The sequence below is a fragment of the Colobus angolensis genome, unplaced genomic scaffold (assembly GCF_000951035.1).
Source record: "Colobus angolensis palliatus isolate OR3802 unplaced genomic scaffold, Cang.pa_1.0 Scaffold210, whole genome shotgun sequence".
Taxonomy (NCBI): domain Eukaryota; kingdom Metazoa; phylum Chordata; class Mammalia; order Primates; family Cercopithecidae; genus Colobus; species Colobus angolensis.
Window position 1 is genome coordinate 2,701,213 of NW_012115267.1, and position 15,511 is coordinate 2,716,723.

The window sequence follows — 15,511 nt, forward strand, 5'->3', positions numbered from 1 at the left end:
GGAGGAAACCCAGGAGAGGGAGTTGCTGTGGAAAACGGAAAATGGGCCAAGAACGCTCCAAGGAGAGGGGCCTCTGATTACAGATAATCCCTCCCCTCTGCTCCTCCTACAGCCTCAAGGATCTGATACCATCGGTTATGTGCCCTCTCCCTCATCCTCCACTTCTCCTACTCTTCCACATCCTTCTCATCAGCCTTTGAAGGTGCTTTAGTCATGCCACCTTAAATCCTTCAGAAGGTGCTTTAGTCATGCCACCTTAAATCCTTCAGAATAAACAGCTCCCCAATCCCCTCCCTGTCAGTGACTTACCTACAGCCACCTCCCCATCTCCTCTCATTCACAACCACAGTCTTTGTCACTCAAAGAAGAAATGAATGAAGTGCCTGCTGCCTGAAACAGCAGCTATCTACAAGGCTCCCAAGTTATCCAAGAGGCCCCCCAGTTATTTCCAAGTGTCACTCCCGCCTTACTTCAGGTGTCTTCCCAGTCGCCCTGTCAGTGAGACCTGCCCGATCACCCTGCAGAAAACAGCACCCACCCCTCCCAGCCTGCTCTCCCCATGCCCTTCTCTGCTTCATTTTTTCCCCTAGCGCTTGTCACCCTCTGACATCATCTATGCCTTCAGTACTTATTTGCTTTCTGTCTCTCTCACTAGACTATAACCTGGATGAGGGTGAGAGCTTTTTCCTTTATATGTACTCCCTTATCTCATTTTTAGAGTGCTGCTTGGAACATATTAGGCACTGATAAATAGTCAGAATGAATGAATGCATGCATGCCTGGCTGGATGCCCTGAGAAGAGAAGGCTTCGCCTCCCTCTCAAGCTAGGGGCTGACCCTGAGGTGTTCCGGACCTGGCTTCACCCTGATGAGTTGCATTCTCTTGACCAAGTCATTTAAAGTCTGAGTCTCCTCCCCTCTTGTGGGTTTTTTGAGAAGATTAAGGAAAATCGTGTCATCATTCGCTAGGATTGTATATAAAAGCACACCATGACAGCAGCAGGTCCTCTGAGACTGGCAACCTGGATTGGAATCCAGGTGTGATGCTCAGTGCCCTGTGATGCTGGCTGTATCCTCCATGAAATGAGGCAGGGGCTGACTTCATCCAGTTCTCAGGATTGTTCTGAAATGCAAAGCCATCAGCACGCAGGAAAGCATCAGAACCAATCAACACCCGGCCCCTCTAGCACCCCAGTGACTCACTTGGAATCGGACAAGATTAGATGGGAATGGCCTCTGAGATCCCATGTGCCTGAGCCAAGTCTATGGCCGTGATCTATCACTGGCTGCAAATGCCAACTTGGTGGTTAAAGTTGTAACCTGGGCTGCAGAACATCAACGCCACCATCACAGCAAACTAGTTATGGACGCCTTACTGTGCCGTCATCACTGTGACTGCGGAGGTCAGCCTATTCTTATCCCCCATGTAGTGGTAAGGAAAGTGAAGCTCTGCGAGGCTAAATAAGCTGTGCAAAGCCCCTTGTGGAGATGGCAGAAGCAGAATTTGAAGCAAGGTACGTCTGATTCCAGAACCCACTCTCCAAAGCAGCAGGCAGACCACCTCCTAAACAATGCACGCAACCTAAATAGAAGAACAGCTTCTCAGAGCAGCGAGTGGCTGCGTGAACCTCAGAGAGGACACAAGAAGCATCCTCCCAAAGCCTCTGACCTTCGTCTCTGCTGGAGATCCCTCATCCCTGTGAGGTCCTTACGTCTGTAAGGTTCTAGTCTAACAATGACGGTGGGTTTCATCTGCTCACTGGGCAATAGATGCCCAAACTGCTACACTGGAAGAGATTCCAAGGCCAACTTTTGGCTCGATTGTGATCCATCGGCCAAGACCAGCATGAGAGCTGGGGAGGGGGAGGAGGTAGAGTGTGGCCGTTGTTCCAGACCGCTGCCTGCCTGTGCCAGGGGACTTGCCTGTGCTTGTGTGATTTTGTAGGTTTCCACACATGCTGTTCAGCAAACTGCCGTACATGGAGGAATCGTGAGGCTTCAGCCAGACCTCTCCCACCAGCCTGAACAGAAAACCCTGCAGCAAAGGCACTGAGGAGTGGAATGGGCACTGCAACATGGCTTGTGATGAAAACACAGCTGACTGTCTCCTGTTAAAGCCATTCAGAGGCCGGGCGCGGTAGCTCACGCCTGTAATCCCAGCACTTTGGGAGGATGAGGTGGGTGGATCACCTGAGGTCAAGAGTTCGAGACCAGCCTGGCCAACATGGTAAAACCCCGTCTCTACTAAAAATACAAAAATTAGCCAGACATGGTGGTGCGCGCCTGTAGTGCCAGCTACTTGCGAGCCTGAGGAAGGAGAATTGCTTGAACCCGGGAGATGAAGGTTGCACTGAGCTGAGATCATGCCACTGCACACCAGCCTGGGGGACAAAGCGAGACTCTGTCTCAAAAAAATAAATATATAAATAAGCCATTCAGAGGGCATGATGTGTGCTGTCCAGATAAAACTTGGACTCGGAGCTTTTCTGGTTATTCTCAGGTAATAGTCCTACAGTCACTTGGGTCCGAATTCAGGGGGATTTATGCATTAGAATATCCAAGCCCTTGTCACATTCTGGACACAGAATCTGACTCAGTGCTCAGCCTCCTCGCTACCTGGGTCCTGTTAGGAACATGGTTCCTTTCTCACCTCCCGCTCTGCTCACCTGCCCCCCACAGGTGAAAGTTTAGGGGAAGGCACAGGTCCAGGTGAGCCCACATATCAGCTCACTGTTCCTTGGGCCTGGCAGATATTGAAGGCTGGCTCTTATGTGGTGTCTTCATGGGCTCTTCCATGGTTCCCTGCTGGGTGGCTTTCTCCTGAAGTCCCCAGGTCAGGGTGGGGCTCTCTCTATGCCGTGTTGCTTTCTGCTCTTTGTCATCCCCTGAGCACCTGGTGATACACCCCAGACTCTTTCCTACAGATTTCTTTGCCCCCTCCAGGAAGTCTCATGGGATGAATCCTAAGACCAACCCTGGGCATATCTCTCTCTGTGCAGGCCACACTGGTTCCAAGGAAAAACTGTGGGTTCAGGACAGTCCCTACCCAGCAGCATCCCTCCCAGAACCACTCTCTCACTTCCGGATTTCCCAGGTGTGAGTCAGACCCCAGCGATCCCAGCAAAGCTCCCTCCAAGGGGCCTAACTGATACTTCTCAAAGATGTCCAGAGATGACCTGCACTGGATGCATCTGGAAGAAGCTGTGCTGTTACAAGGGCTCAGACCTCTTCCCCACCCCTGGCCCGCCCCGTCCCACTGGATCAGGATCTGAAGGACTCAGCCTGTAAACAGGTACTAGAGTTGACAGATAAAATATAGGACATGAGCTATGTTTAAAGTTCAAATAAACAGCAAATTATTTTAGGATGAAAATGTCCTAAACATGATATGGAGTGTATTTATACTAAAAATATTTGTTTATCTAAAATTCAAATTTGACAAGGCATCCTGGATTTTTATTTGCTAAATCTGGCAACCCTCATCTGTACTGAACAAGCTCCCTGGGGTGCACATCCAAGTCAGCACCACAGTTCCAATGCGTCTCCTCTAAAAGTTATGCGTTGGAAACTTAATCTCCAATGCAACAGCGTTGAGGGGTGAGACCTTTAGGAAGCGTCTGGGTAATGAAAGCTCTGGCCTCATGTACAGATTAACACCACTTTACAAAGGGCTTGCAGGAGTGGGTTCACTCTCTTCTGTTCCTCTGAAGAACTTGAAGACACAACATTCCTCTTCCCCACAGGACGTAGAAATGTGGCACCATTTTGGAACCAGAGACCAAACCTGCCAGCACCTTGATCTTGGACTTCCCAGCCTCCAGAACTGTGAAAGAATACCTTTCTGTTCTTTATAAATCACCCAATCTGGCCAGGCGCAGTGGCTCATGCCTATAATCCTAGCACTTTGGGAGGTGGCAGGCAGGCCGAGGTGGGCAGATCACCTGAGGTCAGGAGTTCGAGACCAGCCTGGTCAACATGGTGAAATCCCTTCTCTACTAAAAATACAAACATTGGCCAGGCATAGTGGTGCACACCTGTAATCCCAACTACTGGGGAGGCTGAGGCATGAGAATCGCTTGAACCTGGGAAGCGGAAGTTGCAGTAAGCCAGGATTGCACCACCACACTCCAGCCTGGGTGGCAGAGTAGGATGCCATCTGAAAGAAAAAACATTTACCCAATCTGTGGTATTCCGTCATAGCAGCAAAAATAGGCTAAGACAGTCAGAGAATCACTGGCCCAGACTTCGGTAAAGTCCCCAAGTCAATGCCACCCTGGGGCCTCTGGGGCGTCAGCCAGGCAACAGTCCCCACATAACCCATATCCAACCTATATCATCATGTGCCTCCTTTCCTCTTTGAATTTCATCAGATTCCTTCTAGAGCACTAGCATTGCTCTTCTCACCCTGGACCCCCTCATTAGCACAGTCCGAGGGAGAGACTTTCCCATGGGGGCTGGCGCCCTCTGGAGTTGTGCAGAGCTCAGTATGTGAGGCTGGGCTGTCTCCATCCAGAAGATGGGACATGGTGCAACCCAGCATCACTGTGAAGATTTGCAAAGCAATGCTGGACAGTAAATGAGTATTTCACAAGAACAGGTCTAAGTCACGTTCTTAGGAGGGACGTAGACTCTACGAGGTGGTCTTCAGCAGGAAATCAGTCTTTCCAGAGGTGACCGACGATTTTGTTCAGTGACTTCTGTTGAAAATGAGCAGCAGTTTGCAGTGGATATGCCTGTGCCCCTTGTCTCCCCACCCATGAGATTAGCTGTCATCTTCCATTCCCTCATCAGACCTGGAGCCCAGGCTCTTCCTCCCCTCCACACCCTACCCCCAGAGCCAATAGAAACTGAGCAAAGGAGAAAGCATTGGCATATAGTAGATGCATGAGTAGTAGGTCCAGTGGGGACCTGAGCCCGAAGGAGGGGAAGAGGAAAGCCAAGGGGCTCCTTATGAGGCCACCCTGAGGGCCAAGGAGCGAGACTAAGTGGTGAGATCAGGGCCAGGTGCCTGGGTGTGCTGTGGGTTCCTGTCCCACATGCCAGTCAGGAAAGTCCTGGCCTCCATGAGGGCCAGGCATCCCCTGTTGAACAGGTGGGTGAAGCATGGTTCAGAGCAGGTGGGGAGGGCACCACCTAGGGCCACTCAACAGGCTGTGGCTCAGCCTCAGCAGGGATGCCTGGAGCAGTGAGGAGCAACATTCGCCAGGGAGCTGCCTTGGCAGAAAGAGCAGAGAAGTTCTGGAATCTCCTCCCCAGGAAGTAGCTCGAGCCACACCCATGAGAGGCCACCTTGCCGGTCATGTGATCTCACTTTAAGCCTCACAGTAACCTGCATGCCAGTGAGCATTGCGTTTCTCTGCTGCAGATGAGAAAACCGAGGAGGTAAGACTGGGCAGGAGGTAACATGTGGGCACTTTGGCGATTGAGCCCATAAGTCACTTCCAACCACTAGGCTCAGCCTGTGACCAGGAAGGCAGCGCCCAGGCTGCTTGGGTAAGTCCACTTGGGTCAGTGCACTGAGGGTTGTGGAAGTTTTAAAAATACACAAGGTCTAAAGCATGACTGAGTCACTGACATCCAGTGAGGCCACACACCAGGAACCTCCATCTGAGGCTGGTTGTTTCATCTGGAACACACAGGGGCCCATCAGGACACTTGGGGGCCATGTGGGATCCCTCTAGAAGGTCGTAGGAGGGGGATTGGGACCCGCCACGCTGGGCATGAGGGGAGGCCAGAACCTCTCAACCTGACCTGGGCAGCCACACCTGAGGCCCCGGGTCAGAATCCTGGGCAGAGAACCAAGCAGACAGCTGTACCCCATAGGGTGCAGGTGCTGGCAGAGGCCTCCGGGCCTCCCCGGGCCCCACCCCATTCCCGAGGGCCCAGGCTGGAAGCCCTTCCTCCAGACATTACCCCCACGTTCACAGAGAAGCTGTGGCCTGAACTGAGCCTCAAAAAATGTTTGGAGGTGACAGTGGCTGAAAGCATCATTGTGCCCACCGTGCCCCCACCCTACTCTCATCTTGATTGTAGCTCCCATAATTCCCACGGGTTGTGGGAAGGACCCGGCAGGAGATGCCTGAGTTACGGGGGCAGTTTCCCCCATACTGCTGTCTTGGTCGTGAATAAGTCTTACGAGGTCTGGTGGCTTTATAAGCGGTTTCCCATTTCACGTGGTCTCATTCTCTCTCGTCTGCCGACACGTAAGACGCGCCTTTCACCTTCTGCCGTGATTGTGGGGCCCCCCCAGCCACCTGGAACTGTGAGTCCATTAAACCTCTTTTTCTTTATAAATTATCCAGTCTCGGGTATGTCTTTATCAGCAACATGAAAATGGACTAATACACTCGGGAAGTTGGGTGGTGCCCAGGTCAGGGAGAAGGAAACCTGGGATAAGAAAGGCTCTGAGATGAGGGGCCTCTGTGCAGCCATCCCAGAAACAAAGCAGTCAGAACAGAAGTCTTCATGGCTGCAGTCTGAGTTCTGGGCTCCACAGCCCATTGTGACATCACCTGGGGGCCCTGGATCTGAGCCAGAGGCTGTCAGCCTCACTTCCTCAGCCCTGGCCCCTGTCACCCCCGGGCCCACAGCACAGCCTAGGGCCATGCTCCTGTTCTCAGTGTTGCTGCTCCTGTCCCTGGTCACAGAAGCTCAGCTCAGTCCGCGGACTCCTCTCCCAGAGGCTGGAGTGGCTCTCCTAGGTGGGGCTAGGGGCGCCCACCACCCTCAGCCCCCTCTTCCCCCCCGCCCAGTCAGTGGTGAGTACAGGAGCAGAGGGGGCATGGATGGGGGCTCATGGTCCAGCTGACTGGCTGCCAGGAGGGTGGATCGCAGAACACAAGGCCAGAGCTCCAGGGGTCCCCACATACCCCTCCTCCAAATCACTTCTCCTTTTTCTCCTCTCTTCCCTGACCCAGTGTTTGACCTGTCTGACCTTGAGTTTTGGTTTTGAAACCTGACATTTTATCCTCAGAGGAATAGTAGGCTGCCCTGAAGCTCGTGCCTAGAACTAGCTGAGACTGAGTTCTCCCACTTGGAGGGGGACCATTACCCTGGGCCTCTGTGGCTCCCATCAGCACCAGGCTTCCAGGAGCCACAGATGCCCAGGGAAGCCTAGATCAGTCAGACCAAGTTCAAGGATGCTTGTGTCCTTGTACCTGGGCCCCTACGGCTCCCTGATGGCTCATTTCTTTCTCCAAGGGGATGGGCGAGACTTCAGGGACACTGGGGTACCTAGCAACTGTTAGGGGTCGAGCACTTCCCCGTGTTGAACGCCCACACCACCACGGTGAGGCATCTGCTCTCTCAGACCACGTGTGGACAAGGAACTCAGCCTCCCTGAAGATGAGGCTTTGCCCAAAGTTGACCTATGGGGAAATGACAGAGCTGTCTGCTTGGCCTGCACTGGGCGACCGCAGCGCCAGGTTGCCTGCCCTGTGCACACTGCCTCGTGCCCAGAACACGGCAGGTTCACCTGGCCTCCTTCAGTCCAGCCTGGGGTCCACTGCACTCTGTGTGAACAGGGGGTGGGGGGCGTGAGGGGAGCTCATCAGCAGAACATGCTCCTCTGGTGTCCCATTGCAAGGGGGCCCAAAATGTATGATTGCTCAGATCACTCAGAAGCAGCCGTTTCTGCTTCCATCACTGCTTCCAGGCTCTGAGCTTTTGCATGAACCTAAAAGTCCACACGATTCCATATGGATGTTGTGGGCTGATCTCAGGACCAAGAATGTGGGGGATGGGTCCCATGGGGACTTTGATGCAAAATGGATATGAGAAATTCTGCCAGTTCATTCTGGAGAGTTGACTTTGATCCAAGCACTTTGTCGGCCATTTCAACATCCATCTTCTCATTTCATCCACACGTCAGTCTTATAAAGTTGGCATTATCTTATCCTTATTTTAGGGATGAAGAAAGTGGAGGGGGGGGTACTCAAAGATAAGTAGCTTTCCCTAAATCATTTAGTGAGTAAGCAAAAGAGCCTGGATTCAAGCTTGGGCTGTCTGGCATGTGCCATGTTCTGCATCTCAGATGGAGAGACAGAGGGCACCCATCATAGCTGCCCACCATCCAATCCACCTCATAGACACTTGGCATTTTGATGTACTTCCTTCCATACTTATAAACCCACATTCTTAACATAATAAATCACAAGTTTTAAATATGATTTTCATCCTGTTTTTTTCACTCAATTTTATATCACAAACATTTTCCTGTGTTGTTAAAAATCCCCCATGAGCCTAATTTTGTGGCTGAGAAGTAGTTGATGATATGGATGTGCCTTCCTTTATTCAGCCCTAGCATTTAGCTGGTTTTCAATTTGTCACGATGATAGAGATCGCTGCAGTGAACATCATCAGATGCACATATGTGCTGCCTTCCAGACTCCCAGAGTCATTGAGTCAGAGGATGACTTATGGTTGTTGAGTGCCTCTTCCATGCCACGTGTGGCTTTCGGACCCTGGGACCCACTATCAACCAGACAAGCATGTTGCCGTCTCTGTCTGGAGCATACATTCTGGTACCAGAGTCAGGCAAAAGGGACTTATAATGTAGGAGTTAATGTAATGAGGATGCAATGAAGAAATGTAACACAGGGTAGGAAATAAGGAGTCACCAGGATGGGAGGGGCTGTTTCAGACACAGGTCAGGGAAGGACACTCTGGAGAAGGGATTCTTGGGCGTAGTGAGGAGGTGAGCCAAGTAGCTGCCTGGGGAAGAATATTTCAGGCAGAGAGCCACATGGGGCAGTGATGAGAACACCAGCTCTGCTGCCAGCCTGCCTGGGGCTCATATCATGGTTCAGTCACTGACTAGCTGTGTGACCTTGGGCAAACTACTTAACCTCTCTGTGCCTCATTTGTCTCAACTACAAAGTGAGGATGAAAACAAGAGAGCCTACCTCAATAGGGCAGTTATGACAACCAAGTGAATCGGTGCTTGTCAAGTGCTTGCGACAGTGCCTGACACACAGTAAGCATCATATGTAAATAAAATCAGAGAAGAAGTGTAGATCCAAAAGTCGCGAATAGGCCGGGCACGGTGGCTCATGCCTGTAATCCCAGCACTTTGGGAGGCAGAGGCGGGCGGATCACCTGAGGTCAGGAGCTCAAGACCAGCCTGACCAACATACAGGTTTAGTGAAACCCTGTCTCTACTAAAAAATACAAAAACTGTAGTCCCAGCTACTTGGGATGCTGAGGCAGGAGGATCGCTGGAACCTGGGAGGCAGAAGTTGCAGTGAGCCAAGATCGTGCTACTGCACTCCAGCCTGGGCGGTAGAGCAAGACTTCATCTCTCAAAAACAGAACAAAAGTCCCGAAGAGAGCTTTTGTGCATTACTGACAGCAGAAGGCTCTGGATGCACATTGCTAAGTTCTCACTAGTGTATTTTTTTTAAACCAAAAATGATCACCACGGGGTCACCCAAACGACAAAACCCTCACAGCTTCTATTGAGCTGATGGTTGGAAAATGAGCAGCAAGAAAGAGACAAGAATAGGGTCTTGGGCATTTTAGAGTCAAACTCATGCCTTGTCCCAGAACACAAGGCAGACATTCAAGTCAGCAAATATTAATGGAGCATCTCCTCTTCCTGGGGGCGAGGCGCTGGACCCGGCTTCTGTCCGGAAGGGGAATTTCCTGCCTCAGCACAGGCAGTTACAGCTTTGCTCTCAGTCCCCCAAGTAAAGGAGCTGCTCAGCCTGGACTAGCCTAGAACAGCCAGGGCTTTCAGCCAGGGCTTTCCGGTAGGTTCTGGCACTTTCTGTGCCCCGCCCCTTGTGGTTTCTTAGGGCTGCTGAAATGAATGACTACACACTTGGTGGCTTAAACAACACAAATATCTTATCCTACAGTACTGTGGGACAGAGCTCCACCACAGGCCTTCCGGGGCTGAATTCAGGGTGCGGCAGGTCTGCATTCCTATTGGACGCTCTAAGGGAGAATTCTTTGCCTTTCCACTTCCAGCTTCTAGAAGCTTCTCTGGGCCCCTGCCTTCATCTTCAAAGCCAGCTATGTTGCATCTCTCTGCCTTTCCTCTGCAGTCACTTCCCCCTCAGCCTGACCTTCTGCTTCCCTCCACCCCTCTCAAGGGCCTCAGTGATTCCACTGGCCCCGTGGAAAAGCCAGAATGGTGTCCCCACTCTGAGAGCAGTGGTTGGCAACCCAAATTTCACCTCCAAAGTGCCTCTTTCCTTGCAAGCTAAAATATTCACAGGTCCTGGGGAGATGGCCCATTAGAACTTGGACCTCTTTGGGGGGCTACCGTCCTGCCCACCACAGGACGTTGGCTTTGGATGCTATTTTTCTTCCAATTTCTCCTGGATGAGAGCAGAAACAAGCTCAGTGAAGTGACTCTCCTGAGGTCACAAATGCTGGATAGAGTCAGAGCCAATGCTTCTGACTCGCCTGTGGAGCTCTGTGTAGAGAAAATAAAGCATCTGCTGGCTGATGCCACAAGAGTTGCCCCGCTCGCCAGCCTCAGTGAGCTCCTCTCTAGAATGGGGGCGAGGATATCCACTTGGAAGCCTCCTCCTCCCAGCCTGGTCCCGGGCTCACACTGGATGCTGACTAAATGTTTCCGTTTTTCCTTTCCACTCTGTTTCATTCCACCAGAATGTGGCAACAGATCCATTTTCGAGGGAGGAACTCGGTATTCCAGAATCACAGGGGGGATGGAGGCGGAGGTGGGTGAGTTTCCGTGGCAGGTGAGTATTCAGGCCAGAGGTGAATCTTTCTGTGGCGGCTCCATCCTCAACAAGTGGTGGATTCTCACTGCGGCTCACTGCTTACATTCCGAAGAGTTGTTGTAAGTACTACGAGCCTCCCGCTGCTGCCTTTCAGGGCGCCCACCCCTGGGGCACCCTCCCCCTCACCCACACCTGGTGGCTGAGAGGACCTGCAGCTGTTCGGTGTCCAGTCAGCATGAACGGCTCCCACCCACCCAGCCATCCCCTAGCCCTGGGGACTTGGAGGTAGCCAGCCTGAGGCTGCGTCTCCTCACATCACCCAGGGCCAATGACTGCGACCTCCCTGAGGTCACATCTGCCCTCTCCAGGAACACCTGTGGCTTGATGGAGCCACGTGGCTTGGTCCAAATGCCTCTTCTGGGGCATTCAGGTCCATCTAGGGGGAAATTCTTCTAATTCTGGAAGCCTGGCTTCCTGGGCCACCTGACCCCCTACTCTCCTGCTCCTTGTAGAGCGTTCTCTGTGTGACAGCATGTGGATGAATGCCCGGTATTACTGATGACTAACTATGTGCTGGGGACCCTGCTAAGAAACTTTCCTCTATTGGCCAGGCACGGTGGCTCACGCCTGTAATCCCAGCACTTTGGGAGGCTGAGGCGGGTGGATCAGGACTTCAGTGGTCAGGAGTTCAAGACCAGCCTGGCCAATATGGTGAAACCCCATCTCTACTAAATTAGCTGGGCATGGTGACGTGCGCCTGTAGTTCCAGCTGTTAAGGAGGCTGAGACAGGAGAATTGCTTGAACCCAGGAGGCGGAAGTTGCAGTGAGCCAAGATCACACCACTGGCACTCCAGCCTGGGCGACAGAGCAAGACTCCATCTAAAAAAAAAAAAAAAAAAGGAAGGAAGGAAGGAAGGAAGGAAAGAAAGATTCCTCTGTTAACTCATTTAATCACACAGTGACCCCTGGAGCAGATAGAATGAATAGCCCTCATTTATAGATAAGGAAACTGAGGTCCAATAAATTGAGGCCGCTCACCCACGGTACCCACCTAGTATATAGAGACAGAATTCAAATTCTGGCTCTAGCGCTTGTGCTTTCTGCTACACCAGCTCAAGGAAGTTTGAAGACCCACAGAAGAGCTGATTTTAGAAGGTTAATCAAAAACCCAGGGACAGTTTCATCATGTCATAACCAAAGACCCTTGTGGCACCTGCTGTCATGGGATATCAAATATCCTGTGGGGTTCTGAATGTGGACTTATTACTGAAGCTCCTGTCTGCTTGGTCAGTGGCGGTCTAGATTAACTTCTGGTCCCGAGTTTCTAAAGTGTTGGTAGACCGGTTGATACAAAAGAGACATAATAATGAATGCCTTACCTATCTGAACACCAGTTTGATCTGTGCCAAGTGGCTTTTTGTGGGCTCTGTAGAGTGCCCTAAACCCAGCTCTGCCTTTGCTGTGTTAGACAGAAGCACCTCATTCACATCTCTGGGGCCCCCGATGGTGCCATGGTGTGGCTGTGGTCTGCTCACCGGCTGTTCTGTTTTTTGTTTTTGTTTTTCCTGCCTTTTTCCAATCCTCACACCCTCTGAGCAACAGCCCCAGTAGGGTCTAAATGTCCTAGAGCTATATGAGATTTAGATTTCTGGGCACAGCCAATTCTGCCTCTTTTGAGGCTTCCCTTCCCCTTCCACTCGCCCCTCTCTGGTTCTCTGCCACCAGTCCAGAAGAACTGAGTGTCGTGCTGGGGACCAATGACTTAACTAGCTCATCCGTGGAAATAAAGGAGGTCGCCAGCATCATTCTTCACAAGGACTTTAAGAGAGCCAGCATGGACAACGACATTGCCTTGCTGCTGCTGGCCTCGCCCATCACACTCGATGACCTGAAGGTGCCCATCTGCCTCCCTACGCAGCGCGGCCCCGCCACGTGGCGCGAATGCTGGGTGGCAGGCTGGGGCCAGACCAATGCTGGTATGTGACTGCTCAGCTTCCCCTGGGGAAAGAGCCACTGCAATCTGAAGGAGAGGGGAGGAAGGGGGAAGGGGAAGAGCTGAGGAAGGAGTGAGGACAAGACTTGCTTTGGAGCAGATTCCTGTGCAGGGGAGGCTCACAGAGCCCAAGCCTTAGCTCCTTTTGAGTGCTGAAACCCCAAACTGAGACACCAGGTCTGAGCCAGTCTGATCCAGCCAGCACAGAGCAGTGTGGTTTGTGTGTTTACTCGAACTTAAACTCTGCAGTTAGCCAGAGGCCTCTCTACTCTGTATTCATAAATATCTTCCGTGATTCCCATGGGTGTGTTTCCTACCTGGCTCCTCCAAGCATTGGAGACGCCCACCCTGGGCTAGGCTTTGATGGTCCTGGAGCATTGCCTGGCTCTTCTTAGAAATGAATCTGTTGTTACTTGTTGTTATGCCGTGACTTGGCCAAAGCAGAAGAAAGTCTACTGGGACAGAAAGATACGATGAAGGGCCTGCCGGACTGTCCCCAAAGAAAACCCAACAAAACCAAAAGCAAATAGATAGGGGAGGGGAGGGGATGAGAACAGCAAAGCATTGCGTCAGCCTGAACGAGGCTCTGGATCCACAGGGATGGTTCGCAGCGAGCCTGGGCCTGGACGACCGTGGGTGTTTCAGGAGTTGAGCAACCAGAGGGAAAGTGACGGGACCTTAGTTCTGGGCTCCAGGCACTCCTGGAAAGGTAGAAGAGGGAGAGGAGGCACATGGGCATGTACAAGTTTAAAAATCTTCAATCAGGGGAAGAAATGCGAAATCTCTTTGTGGTCAGAGTTAATGAGATGGAGAGGAATCTGGGTGAATTTCCGGCATCTGGTGGCCCAGAAAGGGCCTCTGCAAATCCCCTCTGATTCCATCTCAAGACACTCTGCCAACCTGCCCTTGCTGAGGAACTACAGTTGTTTTGCTGGGGGTGCAAACCCACCTCCCAAGGCCCTGTGTGAAGGAAATGCCATCCTCATGTAATACAACATCACACTAGGCACATGTATTGATGAGGCAGGATTATGCTGAGAAACGGTCAGTAGCCAGTTCCAAGAAGCTGAGTCTGTGGGGCTGACTGGAGTCAAGTTGGAAGTCTTCTTGGAAGTAGAAATTTGGTTTTGAATGAGAAGAAGAATTCCAGTAGCTGTGGGAGTTTTGGGGGGAGTGGGTAAGTTGCAGGCATGGGGTAGCCTGAAGGAAGCGAGGGGCTACAGAGCCTGTGGAGGCAGGGGATGGGGGCTGGTGAACACAGGGCCGAGGGCACGGCCAGCTGCATCATGAGCATGGGGACATGAGGCCTGGTAGCTTCTCTAATGTGCTTTCTCTCTGGACCAGCTGACAAAAACTCTGTGAAAACGGATCTGATGAAAGCGCCAATGGTCATCATGGACTGGGAGGAGTGTTCAAAGCTGTTTCCAAAACTTACCAAAAATATGCTGTGTGCCGGATACAATAATGAGAGCTATGATGCCTGCCAGGTAACTAGGGGGTACCCTCCCTCACCTAGTAAGTCCTCACCCTCTCGGAACTGCCAGTGCAAGGATATTCTCTCTCTGCTGCAAATAGACCATTCTGAGTCTGGAAAAGGTGTGGGAATTAGGGCCTTCGGCCATGGGAATGAGGATGTGGATTGCAGAACCGCCAGTGCAAGGATATTCTCTCTCTGCTGCAAATAGACCATTCTGAGTCTGGAAAAGGTGTGGGAATTAGGGCCTTCGGCCATGGGAATGAGGATGTGGATTGCAGAACCGCCAGTGCAAGGATATTCTCTCTCTGCTGCAAATAGACCATTCTGAGTCTGGAAAAGGTATGGGAATTAGGGCCTTCGGCCATGGGAATGAGGATGTGGATTGCAGAACCTCTGGAGCTATGAGTGAGCACACCTGGGAGTCAATATGCTGCAACTCTGCTTAACTATTTCTGATCTTCGTCAGGTACACTAGGTAAACAGGGTGCCAAGGCTTTTCTCATTTCTGGGAATTCTTTAAAAAAAAAAAAATCCAAGGAGGACTTGGTATCTATATAAGAAGTCATTTGAATTCATTAATTTAGAAACCTTTGTTGAGCATACAAGGCCCTGGAGACCCGTCAATGAGATATGGTTCCTCACCTAAGGGACCCTACGGTTTCCTGGGCAGGCAGTGGATAAACAAACGATGATAATATATTGGGTGTTGCGTGTGGGTTTCATTGAACCAAAACTGGTCTATTTGCCTGTCTTTAATAAAATGAACACAAGTTCTTCTTTAAAAATTATTGATACCCAGAAAAATAGAAAAAAAAAAAACCCATAAATTAGCTTCCTCTGGCTCTAAGGATGAATGATGAAATTTGTCTTTCGTGCTCAAAGGTGCTCTCTTCATCTTAAAAGTGGCCACCCTGATGAACCTGCTTAGTCCCAGCTGAAGACTAGGGACCTGCTCATTGGCCAGGCAGTGGACCTGGTCATTGGTATAAAACCACAAATGCAGATGATAAATATTCTGAACAGTGATGGAGAGGCTGCCCCATGGAAAAGAAATATATTTATCTAGAATAATCTGTTATGGTTTAATGTGAGAAAATTGGTAGTTTTTCCTGATAGGCTATGAGAGCCTTGAGAGGTGGGTACTGGAACGGGGTTAGAGGCAGAAAGGGAAAAGAGAAAGGAGAAGGCATTCTGAAGTAAGAAGTAGACCCTGGCAGCATAGCACTAGGTTTAGGAGCCCCCCATGTGGTGAAAACTGTGGGGACCAAAAAGAGTGACACATGAACCTTGTATTTTCTTCACTTTCTGGGCAATTTAAAATATTACCAAACAACAACAAGAACAACAAAA

The 15,511-nt window shown here is 51.1% G+C and overlaps 1 protein-coding gene across 2 annotated transcripts in view; it reads left to right on the forward strand.

Annotated features, from left to right (window-relative positions):
* Positions 1-6,569: 6,569 nt before the first annotated feature.
* PRSS55 (protease, serine, 55) overlaps positions 6,570-15,511 on the forward strand; it is a 28,748-nt gene continuing 19,806 nt past the window's right edge. For both annotated transcript variants that reach the window (XM_011942816.1, XM_011942815.1), the window contains exons 1-4: positions 6,570-6,757; positions 10,617-10,809; positions 12,417-12,667; positions 14,029-14,171. In XM_011942816.1, the coding sequence (XP_011798206.1) occupies positions 6,604-6,757; positions 10,617-10,809; positions 12,417-12,667; positions 14,029-14,171 (741 nt within the window). In that variant the 5' untranslated portion in view covers positions 6,570-6,603. The remainder of the gene's footprint in view (positions 6,758-10,616; positions 10,810-12,416; positions 12,668-14,028; positions 14,172-15,511) is intronic.